Source organism: Adiantum capillus-veneris, chromosome 9, assembly GCF_014529385.1.
Source record: "Adiantum capillus-veneris isolate H3 chromosome 9, ASM1452938v2, whole genome shotgun sequence".
Lineage (NCBI taxonomy): Eukaryota > Viridiplantae > Streptophyta > Polypodiopsida > Polypodiales > Pteridaceae > Adiantum > Adiantum capillus-veneris.
Genome location: NC_140939.1, coordinates 124,290,449 through 124,305,826, shown reverse-complemented (window position 1 = coordinate 124,305,826; position 15,378 = coordinate 124,290,449). Strand labels below are relative to the sequence as shown.

At 40.0% G+C, this 15,378-nt stretch overlaps 1 protein-coding gene across 1 annotated transcript; it reads right to left on the bottom strand.

The window, feature by feature from the left end:
* Positions 1–14,530: 14,530 nt before the first annotated feature.
* Positions 14,531–15,378, bottom strand: LOC147451128 (uncharacterized). The gene is made up of 2 exons (XM_086520577.1): positions 14,815–15,378; positions 14,531–14,707 (listed from the first exon to the last, which is right to left on the bottom strand). Exons 1-2 carry the CDS (start codon positions 15,376–15,378, stop codon positions 14,531–14,533), a joined length of 741 nt encoding a protein of 246 aa, XP_086376703.1.

Here is a 15,378-nt window from a genome sequence, read left to right as displayed (position 1 = left end):
TGTACCATATCCTTGACAAATGTACTCTTCCTTAACTTTCAAATATATAATCATCTTTATATGTATTGGGAGAATAGCCAATACATCATGACCCATGTTAACCTACATTAGCAATTAGCAAATTTCTCTCTCTCTCTCTCTCTCTCTCTCTCTCTCTCTCTCTCTCACACACACACACACACACACACACACACACACACACACACACACACATTAACCTATGTAGTAGATAAAAACCCACTTCAATCAGCCAACAATAACTAAAAAAATATGGTACTTAGAATGAATAGACAATGGATCAAAGTGTTCGATCATCTAGAGAAGTTGAACCTACGACACACTCTACTTAGAACTCTCAAGATCCAAGGTCCGACACGTCGAACACTGCAATCGAGGCGACGAGGTAATCACCCAAAGAATAGATTCTAAACATCCATTCATTCACTCCCTACGGACCATATGAAAAGTTGCAATTGAGAGGTCGTTGCATACCTAACTCTCATACAGTGATTCACATATCATCTATATCAAACTCTATGTGATAATAACCTACAACACTTCTAAAATATCGTGCTTCATATAATGCCAAGACAGAATGCCTGCAATAATATTGAAGACTCCAATGAAGATAACAACCAACCATTCAGACGTAAAAAGTAACAACACATTTAACGTCTTATGGATTCAAGTTCAAGCTATACGCACCGAAGGATCTCAAAATCCTCAATAATACGAACAATATCCTCAGCATATGTAGGACCCCTCCACAATGGAGGATCTAGAAAAAAAGTAACACGTGTAAACATACAAAATAAAGGCCACAAAGTTCTCATTCATGGTAAAAGTAAGTATCAAAGATAAGCTTTTGCATTTACATACCTCTAATATAAGTAGGTACATCATTAAGGGTGTACGAAACCATGATGTATCGAGCCATTCTTTATCTGCTTTAACAGCGGAGATTTAGAAGTTTAAGAGAACGGAGATGAAATAGAATAAAGAAGACTTTGACGATCATGCCATAGAGAATCAGGTCCATCTTTCTTTTGTTTAACTGAAGGATTTAAGAGAGAGAGAGAGAGAGAGAGAGAGAGAGAGAGAGAGAGAGAGGAATGAAAGCAATTCAAAAGACTTTGAAATTTCACAACTTCACAAAGATTATTTGAATATTTTGAATGTAGCAAAGACAATACAAAATAGTTATTCAAAGTGTAGCCTTCGAGAGACCACATTAGGGATTCTATAAGTCCAAGAACCTATGTTATATACATTTTGCAAGATACGGGGTGGTGTTTCAACTTGAGTAAATATCCTCAATCGATATGGTGTAGTGTGGTCTCCAGCAACCCCCACCTGTTGTGCATTACTGGCCTCTCGTCACTCACAAACTAAATATTAACTTGAATTTGACGATGCTCATGGTCCGAAGAAAAGGCAACATGGTAGTATCCAAGAACTTCCACAGACATATCTCTACCTAAGTATAGCATTTCATAAACACCTATGATGATAAATCCTCGATGGGAGTGATCTTTGCAAAGGCATCCATGAATTATATAGTGCAATAAAAGCTTAAAACTACCAATATACCATATATAAAAACTCTTACAATATAATATGAGTTGTATCAAATAAAATCACCAAAAACATAGCAGGAACTCTTCCCCTCCATTGCGGTGGATCTTCAACAAAGTAAGTCAATGTATATGCCAATCTTCTCAAGAAAATAATAGGTCAAGTTAATAAACTAATTTTAAAAAAAAGATAAATACCTCGAATGAATTCAGTGATGTGACCCACTACATAGGAGGCACTGTGCCGAGGATCCATCTGTGGGAAATACTTTGATCTAAGAGATATGAATTGCCATTAAATATCTAATATCTAACCAACCCAAATGATTTTCTCATATTAAACTGACTATTTAATGTGGGATAATAAAGAGGAACAAGGGTTAGAATATAGACATGTGCTTACGGAACTATCTCAACACGGGGCCAATGATAAAGGGGCCCAAATGAGAGATGGTCTGTCAAAGAGCAAGGTTAACTTATCGAGCTTAAAAGAACTTAGGGTTAGCTTCATTAAAGACCTCCAATGTTTAGTGTTAAAAGTACTTTGACCTTAGGCAAGCTAGGGCTGAGCTTGAGGTGGGAACCCGACCTAAACTTGTCTTTGACCTTAGGCAAGCTAGGACTGAGCTTGAGGTGGGAACCCGACCTAAACTTGCCTTTGACCTTAGGCAAGCGAAGGTGTTTAAGGCTTTGGGACTGAGGCTTGGGATAGTTAATGCTTTCTACAAAGTTTATGTTATGCTTGTGATGCATGAAGCTTTCCATCTTCATTGCATCACCTAGGTCACAAGGAACACAAAGAGTGTATTGTACCAAGTCTCTCTTGATGGGAGAAACTATAATACAAATGCCTATTGGAGGGGGGACTGCGTCCATATGAATCCGGTCCTCAACTATTGTCATGTTCTCTAAACTCTCTCTCTCTCTCTTGCAAAAGTATTATTCATGCCAAGTTAACTAAGTACCATGTTTATGTTGCTACCATCAATTAAGTTCACCCGCTATGCTCACAAAGTAATCTCTCAAAAGTGCTTCACCTAATTTTCTAATTCCGCTACTTTCAAAGTTCATAGGCCATTTCCATTACATTGGTATCAGAGCATTTGGTTTCTCTTTTCTTGCTTAAGAAGAGAGGTCCTTAAGTAGCCTAGTAATGGTTGTTTTTGTTAATTATATTAGGGTATGTGGGACTAGGATCTATTATCGGTTTTGTTGAGCCCACTATGTGGAAAATGATGTACACCTCGGGAGCTTTGGTTTTAATAATGGAGTCTTTTTAGACTTGCCTACGGCTTTACTGTTATCATATACATGTGGTAGTGATGTGTGTGAACACACTAGGACTGTCGGGGCATTTTTACCCTCTTTAGGAGGTTCTTTCCCCCGAGCATTGTATATACACCCATCACTCTAGGGATATCCATCTTTCCATTGCACACTAAGTAACACACTCTCTATTGTGTGCCTTGAGCTTCTTTCATCTTCTCCAAGATGTGTGTGTTTCTCTGCAACCCTAATTCCAACAATTGGTATCAAAGCAGGTTGTGTTCTCCCGGGCTTGGTCGCCAGCAGCTCTAGTAGATGCCTACTCACTTTCTCCGATTTCAGTGAGGTTTGGCGAGCATTCGCAGGCTGAAAAATATTTCCGGGGGACTCGTAGAGCTCATCTGCTCAGATTTTTTATTCGGACTCATTTTAGCCTCGTTTCCACTACAAGCAGGTCTGCACAAGCTATTTCGTCGTTTTGTGCAAAATTTTCTGTCAGTGCTATTTTTTGTATAACAGGTGCCTTACAGTCTTCTACGGTTTGTGCTATATAGCACGTGTTGTTCCCGCTTCATTTCTCCTCTTTTCGGGCTGTTTTCACATCAGGTGCAGCATTTACCATGGCTGACAACAACACAGATGTGTTCAAGATGTTTGCTACTGAGGATAGGTTGGATGGGGACAATAACCATATGTGGGCTTACATGATGCAACATGTTCTTGTGGATCAAAGGGCATCTGGAATATTGTGCAGGGCATTGATGTACGTCCTAGTTCTGAGGATTCAGGCGATGTTGAGGATGTTGCAGGTCTTGCTGCAAGGATTGCTGCTATTAGATTTTTTTTGCCTACCGCAGGACAATCTCGTTGGGATATAAAGGATACGGCGGCTCATGCATTGATTGCGTTGACTGTGAAGCGCACCATTGTTCCTCACATTCGTTCAGCAAAATATGCAAAACAGGCTTGGGATATATTGGATGGTCTTTATGCAAGTCGCAATGAGGCTAAAACTGCTTTGTTGTTTAAAGAGCTGGAATCGAAGATTATGCATGAGGAAGATGATATGGACACTTTCCTTGCTGGTGTCAAGGATATCAATGAGCAACTTATATCTATAGGTGAAGTCATTTCAGACAGTTCCCTCGTGCAGACTATTCTTGATGCCTTACCAAATTCCTACCAAACTTTCGCTAGTACTTGAAGACTGATGATCCATAGAAATCCTGAAGTTGTCAAGTTTGATGCATTATGCACATTGTTGTTGCAAGAGTCACTTTCCAAAAAAAACATGAATAGGCAGCGTGCAATTGAACAGGCTTTTATTGCTTCTCAAAGAAAGGGTGGTAATTAACAGCAATGCAGCCATTTCTTATGGTTCTGCTGCGAGTGGCAAAACTTTTGTTCCTAATGCTTCTGGTGGCAGTAATTTGTTTGGAAATTCTAATGATAAGGGCAAAAAGAAGATGCGTTGCTATTATTGTAAACCTAATGATCACTTGATCAAGCAGTGTCCTAAGTTGAAGGCCAAAGAGGCTAAGAAGAAAGAGGGTGGTTCCATTGCAAATGTTGGTTCCACTACAAATGCATCCATTGTTGAGTCTTTTGTAAAAGGAGACTGTAATGCTGATGTTGATGCAGAATGGGCTTTTAGCACAGAGTGCACTTACAATCCTGCTGTCCATGATGCATGCTTGTCAGTTGTGCAGATTCATATGCGTGGTATTTTGATAGTGGTGCTACAAAGCACATTACCTCACATCGTCAATTGTTCACCTCTCTCGAGTCTGTCCCTCATGGGAATTCAGACACTTGTGCCAACAATGCCTCTTATCCGGTTCAGGGAGTTGGAAAGATTGTACTTACTGCGACAAATGGCAGCTCTTTCACACTTTTTGATGCACTTTAGGTACCTGGGATCAAGAAGAATCTTTTGTCTGTATCTGCACTTGCTAGACTTGGACTTGTAGTCAAATTTATGGATGACAGATGTACACTTCATGATCTCAGTTTTGGTGATGAAATTGTTGCATCTGGGCTTTTGTGTCGTGGGTTGTATAAGATCACTTTGTATGACAAGTGTGGACAAAATTTTGCAAATGCAGTTGTAGATTCAATGGCTATTTTAGATGCAAAACTTTGGCATGCAAGCTTTGGTCATCTAAATTTTTCCAGCTTGCTACGTTTGCAAAAATTTGATATGGTTGCTTCTTTGCCGCCTCTTGAAGCACCTATCAAACATGTTTGTGAAGGCTGTATTTTGGGTAAGATGCAGCGTTCTAAGTTTCTAAACGATGGTTCAGTTCGGGCCACATGCAGGTTGCAGCCTGTGCGCTTAGTGATATTTGTGGGCCCATGCAAACTCTGTCCTTGGGCATTACCTTTACTTCGTGACTTTCATTGATGATTACTCCAGGCATGCATGGGTATTTCCGCTTAAAGCAAAGTCCGAAGTTTTTATGTGTTTCAACAATTTCTTTCTATGGCTGAAAATGTCTTGAAATGTACTATGGGCACCCCCCGTTCCGATCGAGGGGGGGAATATATGTCTCATGAATAAGAGGAGTAGCAACTAAGGTTTTGAATTGCCAAAGCACACACTAAGAAAACACATAAGTTTAATTAGCATGGCTAACAATAACCAAGAGAGTAGAATGAACATTGATAACTTTGATTTTGCACATGAAGGTGCCAATGATGATGCCCCCATGTTTGTTAATTATCTTGTCACTAGGTTGCAACAAGCTATGGGCAACCCCGCTTTACAAACCGAAGTTACTCAATAACTTCGTGCTTATGGGATTTCCTTTCCTCTCCAAGAGGAGAGAGAGCTTACGAGGCCTCTTGATGAGACCCCCAAAAGAATACTCTCTCCCATATGAGAGGTGGAATCCAAAGATTAAGAAAGCAATAATCCCTAAATTCCTCCAAAGATGTGGCTCCATGAAGAAGGCGGACTCAATGATCGCCAAGTCCTCCAAAGAGGAAACGGTTAATCCATAGTCCTTCTCCCTCGTCACTCCAAAAGGGAAGTGAGGAAACCAAGGAAGAAAAGGGCAAGAAAGGGGTCACCCTCTTTTCCTTCTTCTTCACCTTCCTCCTCTACTGATGAAAGCTATGGCTATTCTCCTAGAGAATATAAGAGGGGAGGACATCGCAAATCTTACCCTGCATGGCGAAGGTCACAAAAGCTCGAGAAGTTCACAGAGGAAAGAGTATCTCTTTTCTCACCTATGATGGCACCTTTGGTGCTACCAACAAAGTATTGGCCTTCATCCAACAATTTGATGCGGCCTTTGGAGACAAGGGCTTCATGGAGTCCTCCAAGCTACGCCATGTAGCTATGCACTTCCAAAAATCAGCTCGTCAATGGTGGGCTAGCCTTCGTGGCGAAGCCCCAAAAATATGGAAAAATCTACGAGTTTCCATCATGAAGCAATTCCTTGCAAGCGATGCAAAGGACAAAGTGCTCACTGAATGGCAGAGTTTGAGGCTTCTCTCTCATGAGTCTATCCACAAATATGTGGACAAGTTTTGGGATTTACATCTCAAGGCTACTGTCTTTCAAAAGATAGACTTTGCTGAGAAAAATCAACAATTTTGTGCGGGATTACCTGAAGAGATGGTCGAGTATGTCAACTCTCAACGGCCTGGTTCTATCAGGGAAGTAATCCACCATACCATGGTTGCTTTACACATCAATTTCCAATAAGGGGTTAGACGGAATGTCAAGCCCATGGAAAATAAAGACAAAAGTGATGCAAAGGGAAAAATTAATGCCCAAAGTTTTTCCCAAGGCCATTCCAACAACAACAACAACAACCGGTCCAAGGAGAAAGGAGTTTACAAAGGTAAAAATAAACTCTCTCCTAAAGAGCTTGAAACTTTTTGCAAGGATCACAAATGTTTTTAAGTGTGGGGAGCAAGGACATGGCTATCGTTCTTGCCCCAAAAGAAATGCTTGCAATGAGACTCCTAGAGCGTCCACTATCGAAGCTCCAAAAGAGGATGCTCATTGCAAAGGATCATCTCTCTCCTATGCTTGGGGAAAAGTAAGGGAGCATGATGCCTTCATCTTGTTTGACCCTGGTTCTACTCACAACTTCATATCAATAGAGTTGGTCACCAAGTTGGGCATTCAAGCTTTTGAGATGGGAGATGTTGTAACTGCCGATGCCGCTTTCAAGGGACAGTAAGCCTCCATTACTCCCTTGATTGGGAAGTTGAGGCTTCATGTCCAAAGCTATGTCGACAAGGAAGACTTCTTTATCTCTCCTCTCCAACATAAGGATGCTATCCTAGGGGTACCATGGTTCAACCGCATGGTTGCCAACATGAAGTTCCCTAAAAGGAGAATCTACTTCACTTGTAGGGGAAAGAACATGTATATAGATGCTAATGAGTCTGGTCGTACTATACCACTTGCAAATTATCTTGCTCTTGATAAATCAATGAAGAGCTCAGTTTCTACGTACATGATTTTTGTCAAAGAGTCCCTAAAAGGCACTAATGTTTCATCAAAGGTGAATGGTAGGAATCAAGAAGAGTTAGACTTGTCTAACTTTCCAAAAGTATTTGAGGATGTATTCATTGATGATATCCCTATGGACTTACCTCCAAAACAAGGGGATGATGACCATCGAATTGAGCTCCTATCAGGAAGTTCACCACCTAATAAACCTCCTTATCGAGTTTCACAAGCTCAACAAGAGGAGATCATGAGGCAAGTACACGAATTGGTAGACAAAGGGATGGTGAGGCATAGCTCCTCTCCCTTTTGTTCTCCAGTCCTTATAGTGCGAAAGAAAGATGGTACATACCGCATGTGTGTGGACTATCGTGCACTAAACCATATCACTATCAAAAACAGATTTCCTGTACCTCGGGTAGAAGATCTGTTTGATAAGCTACAAGTCTCTACCTACTTCAGTAGGATTGATCTTAAAAGTGGCTACCATCAAATAAGGATAGTGAATGAAGATATCCTAAAGACCGTGTTTCGTACAATGTTTGGCCTTTATGATATCTAGTCATGCCTTTTGGCTTGACTAATGCACCAGCTACATTCATTCGATTGATGGAGAAAATTTTTAGACCCTACCGTAAATTCACTGAAGTTCTCTTTGATGATATCATCATCTACTCCAATTCCTTGGAGGAACACAAGCAACATCTCCAAGTGATTTTTCAAGCATTACGGGGAATAAGCTTTTTCTCAATCAAAAGAAAAGAGAATTTTTCTTTCAAGAGATTCATTACTTAGGACATATTATCTCTCGAGATGGTATGGATCCATCAAAGTTGGAGGTAATAAAAGCATGGCCTAATCCAAGGAATTACATGAGCTAAGAAGCTTTATTGGTATGTGTGCATACTATAGACGCTCCATAGCAAAATTCTCTCAAATAGCAGGACCATTACATGACTTAACAAAGAAAAACGTTAAGTATTCATGGACTGCTAAGGAGCAAAGTGCTTTGATAAGCTCAAAGAGAAGCTTACCTCCTAACCAGTCCTTATGCTTTCGGATCTCTCAAAGCCATTTGAGGTCCAATGTGATGCTTGCGGTGATTTCCTTGGAGCGGTCTTGCTTCAAGAAGGGCATGCCCTAGCATATGAGAGCCGAAGGCTCAACACAAATGAACCAATGTTAGGCATTTATGAGAAAGAGCTGTTAGCTGTTCTACATGCCCTAGACACATGGAAGCACTATCTATTGGGGACTCCATTCATTTTACGAACAGACCATCAAAGTCTCAAGTACTTCATGACGCAAACAAAGCTTTCCGACAAACAAATGAGGTGGGCAAATTTTCTTTCACAATTTAATTTCCACATTGCTCACATTGCTGGTAAGCACAATCAAGTGGGTGATACACTTTCACGATGACCAAAAGTTAATGTTGTGTCAATAGCAACTCACAATGATCTATCTTCTATGATAGATGAGTATGCTATTGACCCTGACTTTAAAGACATACTGTCAGCCCTTGCTTTGGGGAAGAAAGAGGAACCATTGACCTTACAAGATGGTTATCTTCTCCATGGCAATAGGCTATGTGTTACCCATTCCCTTCGTGAGAAAGTCATGTATGAATCCCATGCTCCTCCCTATGCGGGGCATAGAGGCATTCAACCTACTCTTCGAGGAGTAGAGACATACTTTTATTGGCCTACCATGAAAGTGGATATACAAGAGTGTGTTTCAAAATGTGTGGTATGCCAAAAGACCAAGTATGATAGAGGGAAGCAACCTGGATTACTCCAGCCATTGCCAACTCTTAATTCACCATGGGAGAGTATATACATGGATTTTATCTTTGGATTACCGAAGTCTATCCATGGGAATACGGGAATATGGACAATAGTTGACAGGTTTAGCAAGCAAGCACACTTTATCCGTGTCAAGAAGACTATTAAGGCACACCAAATGGCAACTCTCTTCATATCACAGATTTTCAAACACCATGGATTGCCAACATCCATTGTGTCGGATAGAGATCCTAGAATGACCAGTAATTTCTGGAAAGGTCTCTTCAAAAATCTAGGTACAAGATTGAATTTCTCTTCGGCCTATCACCCACAAACGGATGGCCAAAGTGAGATAGCCATTCTTATGTTTCTTGATCTACTAAAGACCTATCTTACAGAAGTAGATCAACGCTCACAATGGGAAAAGTACTTACCTCTTGTAGAGTATGCGTATAATGATACTATCCATACTTCTACGGGAAAAGCACCTTTTGAAATCATAGAGGGAAGACTTAAAAGTCCCTTGATCCTTAAAGTACATGGGAAGATCTTCGTTGCCGATGAGTATAGCCGTGACCTACAAGCATCTTTTCAAAAGATTAAGGAGGCTATATCCATCTCCCAACTAAGGCAAAAAGCTGCTACTGACAAGCACAAAAGGACCTTAATGTTCAAAGAAAATGATTGGGTCTTACTTAAGTTTCCTAAGGCTCGATTGAGACAAACAACGGGCAAAAATCCTACAGGCCATCAAAAGTATTATGCTAAACTAGCAAAAAGATACTATGGTCCTTTTCAAATTTTGAAGCCAATCAGTGAGGTGGCTTATCAACTCAAGTTACCTAACCATTGGCTCATACACAATGCTTTTCATGTAAGCCTACTTAAGCCTTACAAAGGAGAGCCTCTAGATAAATCAATTATTGAAGACCCTCCCGAAATCGAAGACCAAGAAGAGGTGCTACAACCCAAAGCTATCCTTCGGCATGAAGACAAGGTACTACGACATGGTAAGATTATCCAACGGTATCTTATTAAGTTCAAATATTATCCTTTTGAAGATGCTAGATGGATGCAAGGAATCCAACTTAAGGATAGTATGAACCTTGTCAATGCTTACAATGCTACATTAGAGTAAGCAAATGTACATTATTCTTTTAAATGATCAATGTTTTGTCTTATAAGACTAATTCTCTCTTTATTGTGCACAAATTTAAGTAGTATGCATACAAAGAATCATGTTTGGGATGACGACGTCTCTCAAACACCATTGTCACTCTACTTGGGAAGATGAAATGGACTAAAGAGCAGACATGCTTGCAGCAGCTATGTCTCCCAAGCACCAAATGGATTAGTCATCCATCTTCGAATGATGTCGTAGGGTAAAAAGGGATCCTCTACCCGCTAAGACAAATTGACTAAAGACTATGGCTTTATCTCTTTTACCTCATAGTCGAGGACGGCTATGATTTCAAGAGAGAGGTAATGTCATTAAATATCTAATATCTAACCAACCCAAATGATTTTCTAATATTAAACTGATCATTTAATATGGGATAATAAACGGGAACATGGGTTAGAATATAGACATGTGCTTATGGATCTATCTCAACACGGGGCCAATGGAGAGATGGTATGTCAAAGAGCAAAGTTAACTAATGGAGCTTAAAAGACCTTAGGGTTAGCTTCATTAAAGACCTCCAATATTTAGTGTTAAAAGTCCTTTGACCTTAGGCAAGCTAGGGTTGAGCTTGAGGTGGGAACCCGACCTAAACTTGTCTTTGACCTTAGGCAAGCTAGGACTGAGCTTGAGGTGGGAACCCGACCTAAACTTGCCTTTGACCTTACACAAGCTAGGACTAAGCTTGAGGTGGGAACTCCACCTAAGGTTCTTGTCATGCATGATGACTAAGGTACTTGAGGTACTCGTCATACTTAATGAGGAAGTTTCTTGAAAAGCTTCCTATGCATGGGAGGTAAGGTGCTTGAGTCAAAAAGAGACCCTACAAACTTAATGAGGAAGTTGCTTGAGAAGCTTCCTATGCATGGGGGGTAAGGTGCTTGAGTCAAAAAGAGACCCTACAAACTTAATGAGGAAGTTTCTTGAGAAGCTTCCTAAGCATGAAAGTCCCAAAGTTAGGAGAATCTTTGACCTAACCTTCCACTCACCCAAAGGGCACCCCTTTTCTAAAAGGGCACATGGGACACATATCGGACTCTCCCTAAGCTTAACCACATGGGGTGCTTGAATGCTATTGGTTGGGCTAAAGAGGGGTCCAATGAGCTTCTACTTCCATCCAACAAATATCTAGATATTTTCAAGTTCTCTCTCTCTCTAAGGGGTAAGGAGGACACTTGTCAAAAGACTGCCCATGTACTTGACTGCATGCTGCATGTAATTGGCTAGGGGGAGAGGGGTCCAATGAGACTGAAGCATGTGGAAAAGCTATCACTCGCCCAAAGCAAGGAGGGGGGGTGCTAGGGGGATATACACCATACACATACTCATTCTATGTACCATTCTCACTTGGTGAAAGTTGAGGAACACCACCTCCTTCTCCAAGCTTGTGAGAAGTGAGAGCCTACATCAACACTCTTGGTTATGGAATGCAAATCCAACCAAGAGCCATGCTTCAATGCTTAAGCTTGCCATCTTCTCCATCTTCATTACTATGCTATTATGTATGCTAGCAAGAAGAGTAATGATAAGTGAGGAACTATTTCTTTCTCCTATGGAATGTTTCTTCTTCCTCTTCGCTATCCTCATTCCCCGCTAGCTCTCTCCACCTTCGAAGGTGTTTGAGGCCTTGGGACTGACGCTTGGGATAGTTAATGCTTTCTACAAAGTTTATATTATGCTTGTGATGCATGAAAAATTCCATCTTCATTGCATCACCTAGGTCACAAGGAACACAAAGATTGTATTGTACCAAGTCTCTCTTGATGGGAGAAACTATAATACAAATGCCTATTGGAGGGGGGACCGGGTCCATATGAATCCGAACCTCAACTATTGTCATGTTATTAAACTCTCTCTCTCTCTCTCTCTCTCTCTCTCTCTCTCTCTCTCTCACAAAAGTATTGTTCATGCCAAGTTAACTAAGTACCATGTTTATGTTGCTACCATCAATTAAGTTAATCTCTCAAAAGTGCTTCACCTAATTTCCTAATTCCGCTACTTTCAAAGTTCATAGGCCATTTCCATTACATGAATAAAATTTAACATCAAGTGTGTTTGACTTTAAGTGAGAGCCACAATGTCAATTGGAACTTATTGTTATGAGTTCGCTAGTTGTAATACTTCCTTGAATACAATGTTTGTAGTAACATTGCACTTGAGTGTTTTTAGTATTGACAACAATCCTCATAGAAGTTGCACTTCGTACACGTGACATTGCAACATACAATTGTCCATAAGAGAAGATCGATGATGCAAGATATAGACCAAGAATTCCCAGTGTTTGCCCTTGTGCTTTATTGATAGTCATCCCAAAAGCAAGCCTGATTGGAAACTGACAACGCTTCATTTGAAATGGAAGCCCCTGATGGTTTCCAATAATAAAGTCAATCCTTGGAAGAAAAACTCTCTCTCCAATATTCCATCCTGTAACTATTTCTGCCTCAATTACCTTATGATGAAATTGCTTGCATATCAATCTCGTTCCGTTGCATAATCCACGTCTTGGATCCAAATTTCGCAGCAACATGATAGGAGCATTTTCTTTCAAGACTAAAGCATGAGGTGGAAAACCACCACCAAGAGTAAGGCTATTCAGATATTCAATTGTTGTATGTTTTCCTCTGACATACAAATTGAATCTGTACTCAGATACTCTTTGCAAACTCCATGCATTCTTTGCAATGCATAGTCATTGATTAAATCCACCTCTTTATTCTGCAGAGAAAATATTGCTCGATCTCTGAAAAAACTTGCATGATCTTGCACATGACACAAATCTCCATATATTAAGCTTAGAAGATCTGCCAAACTATTTCCTGGAAGCATCATGTGTGAAGGTATTTTAACTCTGTCTAACTCTCCTCCATCATCCATAACCCCATTGCCAATATCAAGCACCCAACGCGAAAACTTTGTTGAAGTGAATCTTAACGGCAATCAAGTACACGCATATTTCTGGTAAGCCTCAGTATCTTCGTATATTTCCATATGTGAGAATGACACAACGAAGCATTTACAATGTCTATAAGACTACAATTAGGTACAACAGGTAGTATTTGTCAAAAGTCGCCTCCAAGCAAAATGACTTTTCCACCAAACAAAGTATCTCGCTGCATAATATCTCTTAAAGTTATGTCCACTGCTTCAAATGCATAGCGATGTGTCATGGGAGCTTCATCCCATATAAGTAAATTTGCATTCCTTAGAAGTTCTGCAAGTTGACTATTTACCTTTATATTGCAAGTTGCTTCAGAGTGAAGTTCCAAAGGTATCTTAAACCTAGAATGAGCAGTCCTTCCATTACTCAAAAGCAAAGATGCAATACGCGAGGATGCACATGCAAGAGCAACTCTACAACTTCCTCCCACTCGTGAAAGAAGTGCATTATATAAGTAAGTTTTTCCTGAGCCACCAGGACCATCTAGGAAAAATACCTTCCTTGAATGTGTGTCAACAGCTTGTAGCACTTGGTGGTAAGCATCTCGCTGATCCTCATTTAAGGAAGTCTCCATACAATCTGCTATACTACATTGTTCATCAACGTTGAACATTGTTTCTTCAGCCATAGCACCATTTTCACTTAAGGATACCATTGTTGAGTCTATTGTAGGCAACGTATAATCGCAAAGCCTCTTGCCATGTTGTTGCAAAAAGCATTCTATATGAAGCAAAGCTTGATTTTTTGCCACATCAAATCGCACACTTGCATCTGAAATACGCATCCTTAGGGCATAAACATAGTCCTCACAAAATTCGGTACAAAACATGTCCCAAAGAGCAGTCGGATGAAGTGGCTCACAAAAGACTAATATGATTGCAAACAATTGTCTCAACTTCATTCCATTTTGAAAAAAGATGCCTCTTGGAGGCACAGTGACCATTCTTCATCATCTTGCAATAATCCTCTTGCTATACATGCCTCCTTGTATGTATCATAAATGTGACCATCATACATCTACAAGTCTTCAAAAGACTTACGTCCCTTGCAAATATTGAGAAGCATTTGTAGGTAATAAACCTCACCAGTAGTAGGGACAATATTATACATTCTTCCAATAGAAACACCTTGTTGTCGTGGAGACCATGCCTTTCAACTTTTATTCCATACCCAACCATTTGGAAAGTCGGTATATGTGGAGCTATTTGCTTCTGGATAGTTTTGATTTGCAACAAAACATTCTGTCAAATTAGTTTTTTTATTTTGCTCATTATCCAGCAAATGTGATACATCATCACCATCTTGAAATGTAACCATATTCTACGATGGAAGGTGTACTTGCAATCGTTGAATAGCTGGCCTTTCACTATGCATGCCAAAGACAAATATTCTCCACATAGCCTCAAATGCAGAAACATAACGTGCATTGAGATAACTCTTGACCTCATCAGCAGCTCCTTCACAATCTTGAAGAACAACAGTGGTTTGATCATGTCCCTTGTAGACATATTTATAAAGTATTTCACGACAGTGACAGTTGAGCAGATCTCCACATTAATATGGGCTTGGTATCTTAGTGATAAGAGAGGGCTATAAGGAACAACCCAATGATTATCTAAATTGTAATTTTTAGACAGAACAAAACTTCCATCATCTCGTCTCATATACACAGGATATCCACTTTCGTTTACATTTGTAGACGTAGAAAATGTTCGTGGAAACTTGAATCTATACTTTCCATCAACCATACATGGAGAACCTGGGTTCAAAGGACCACATGGCCCATGAACATTACAATGACTCACTACATCAAATAATTCTGGAAACACATTCTTCTCAGGGAGCTCTTCACAAACCAACTTGTCATAGTGTAATGTATCTATGGGTTTATATTCGGATGCAAGTATCAACAATATCTCAGCATGAGGAAGACCTCTCTTTTGAAACTCAATCACTAAAACATGTCCAATCACCTCCCCAAATACGGCTTGCTTGATAAGTAAATGCATCATATCTTGGAACTTCTGATAAAACACTCCTATAGTCACATCAGGATGATCAACAACACTTTGTCCAGGTAGTAATGCATCATCTATTTCCTTCCATCGTGGATTACATATGAATGTGATGAAGAGATCTGGTTTACCCCTACTACGAAAAATTGCCAT

Coding starts and splice junctions, on each gene's coding strand:
- LOC147451128 (XM_086520577.1), bottom strand. CDS start 15,378: ATGGCAATTTTTCGTAGTAGGGGTAAACCAGATCTCTTCATCACATTC. Junction 14,708..14,814: donor ACAATTTAGATAATCATTGG/GTTGTTCCTTAT, acceptor TATGTCTACAAG/GGACATGATCAAACCACTGT.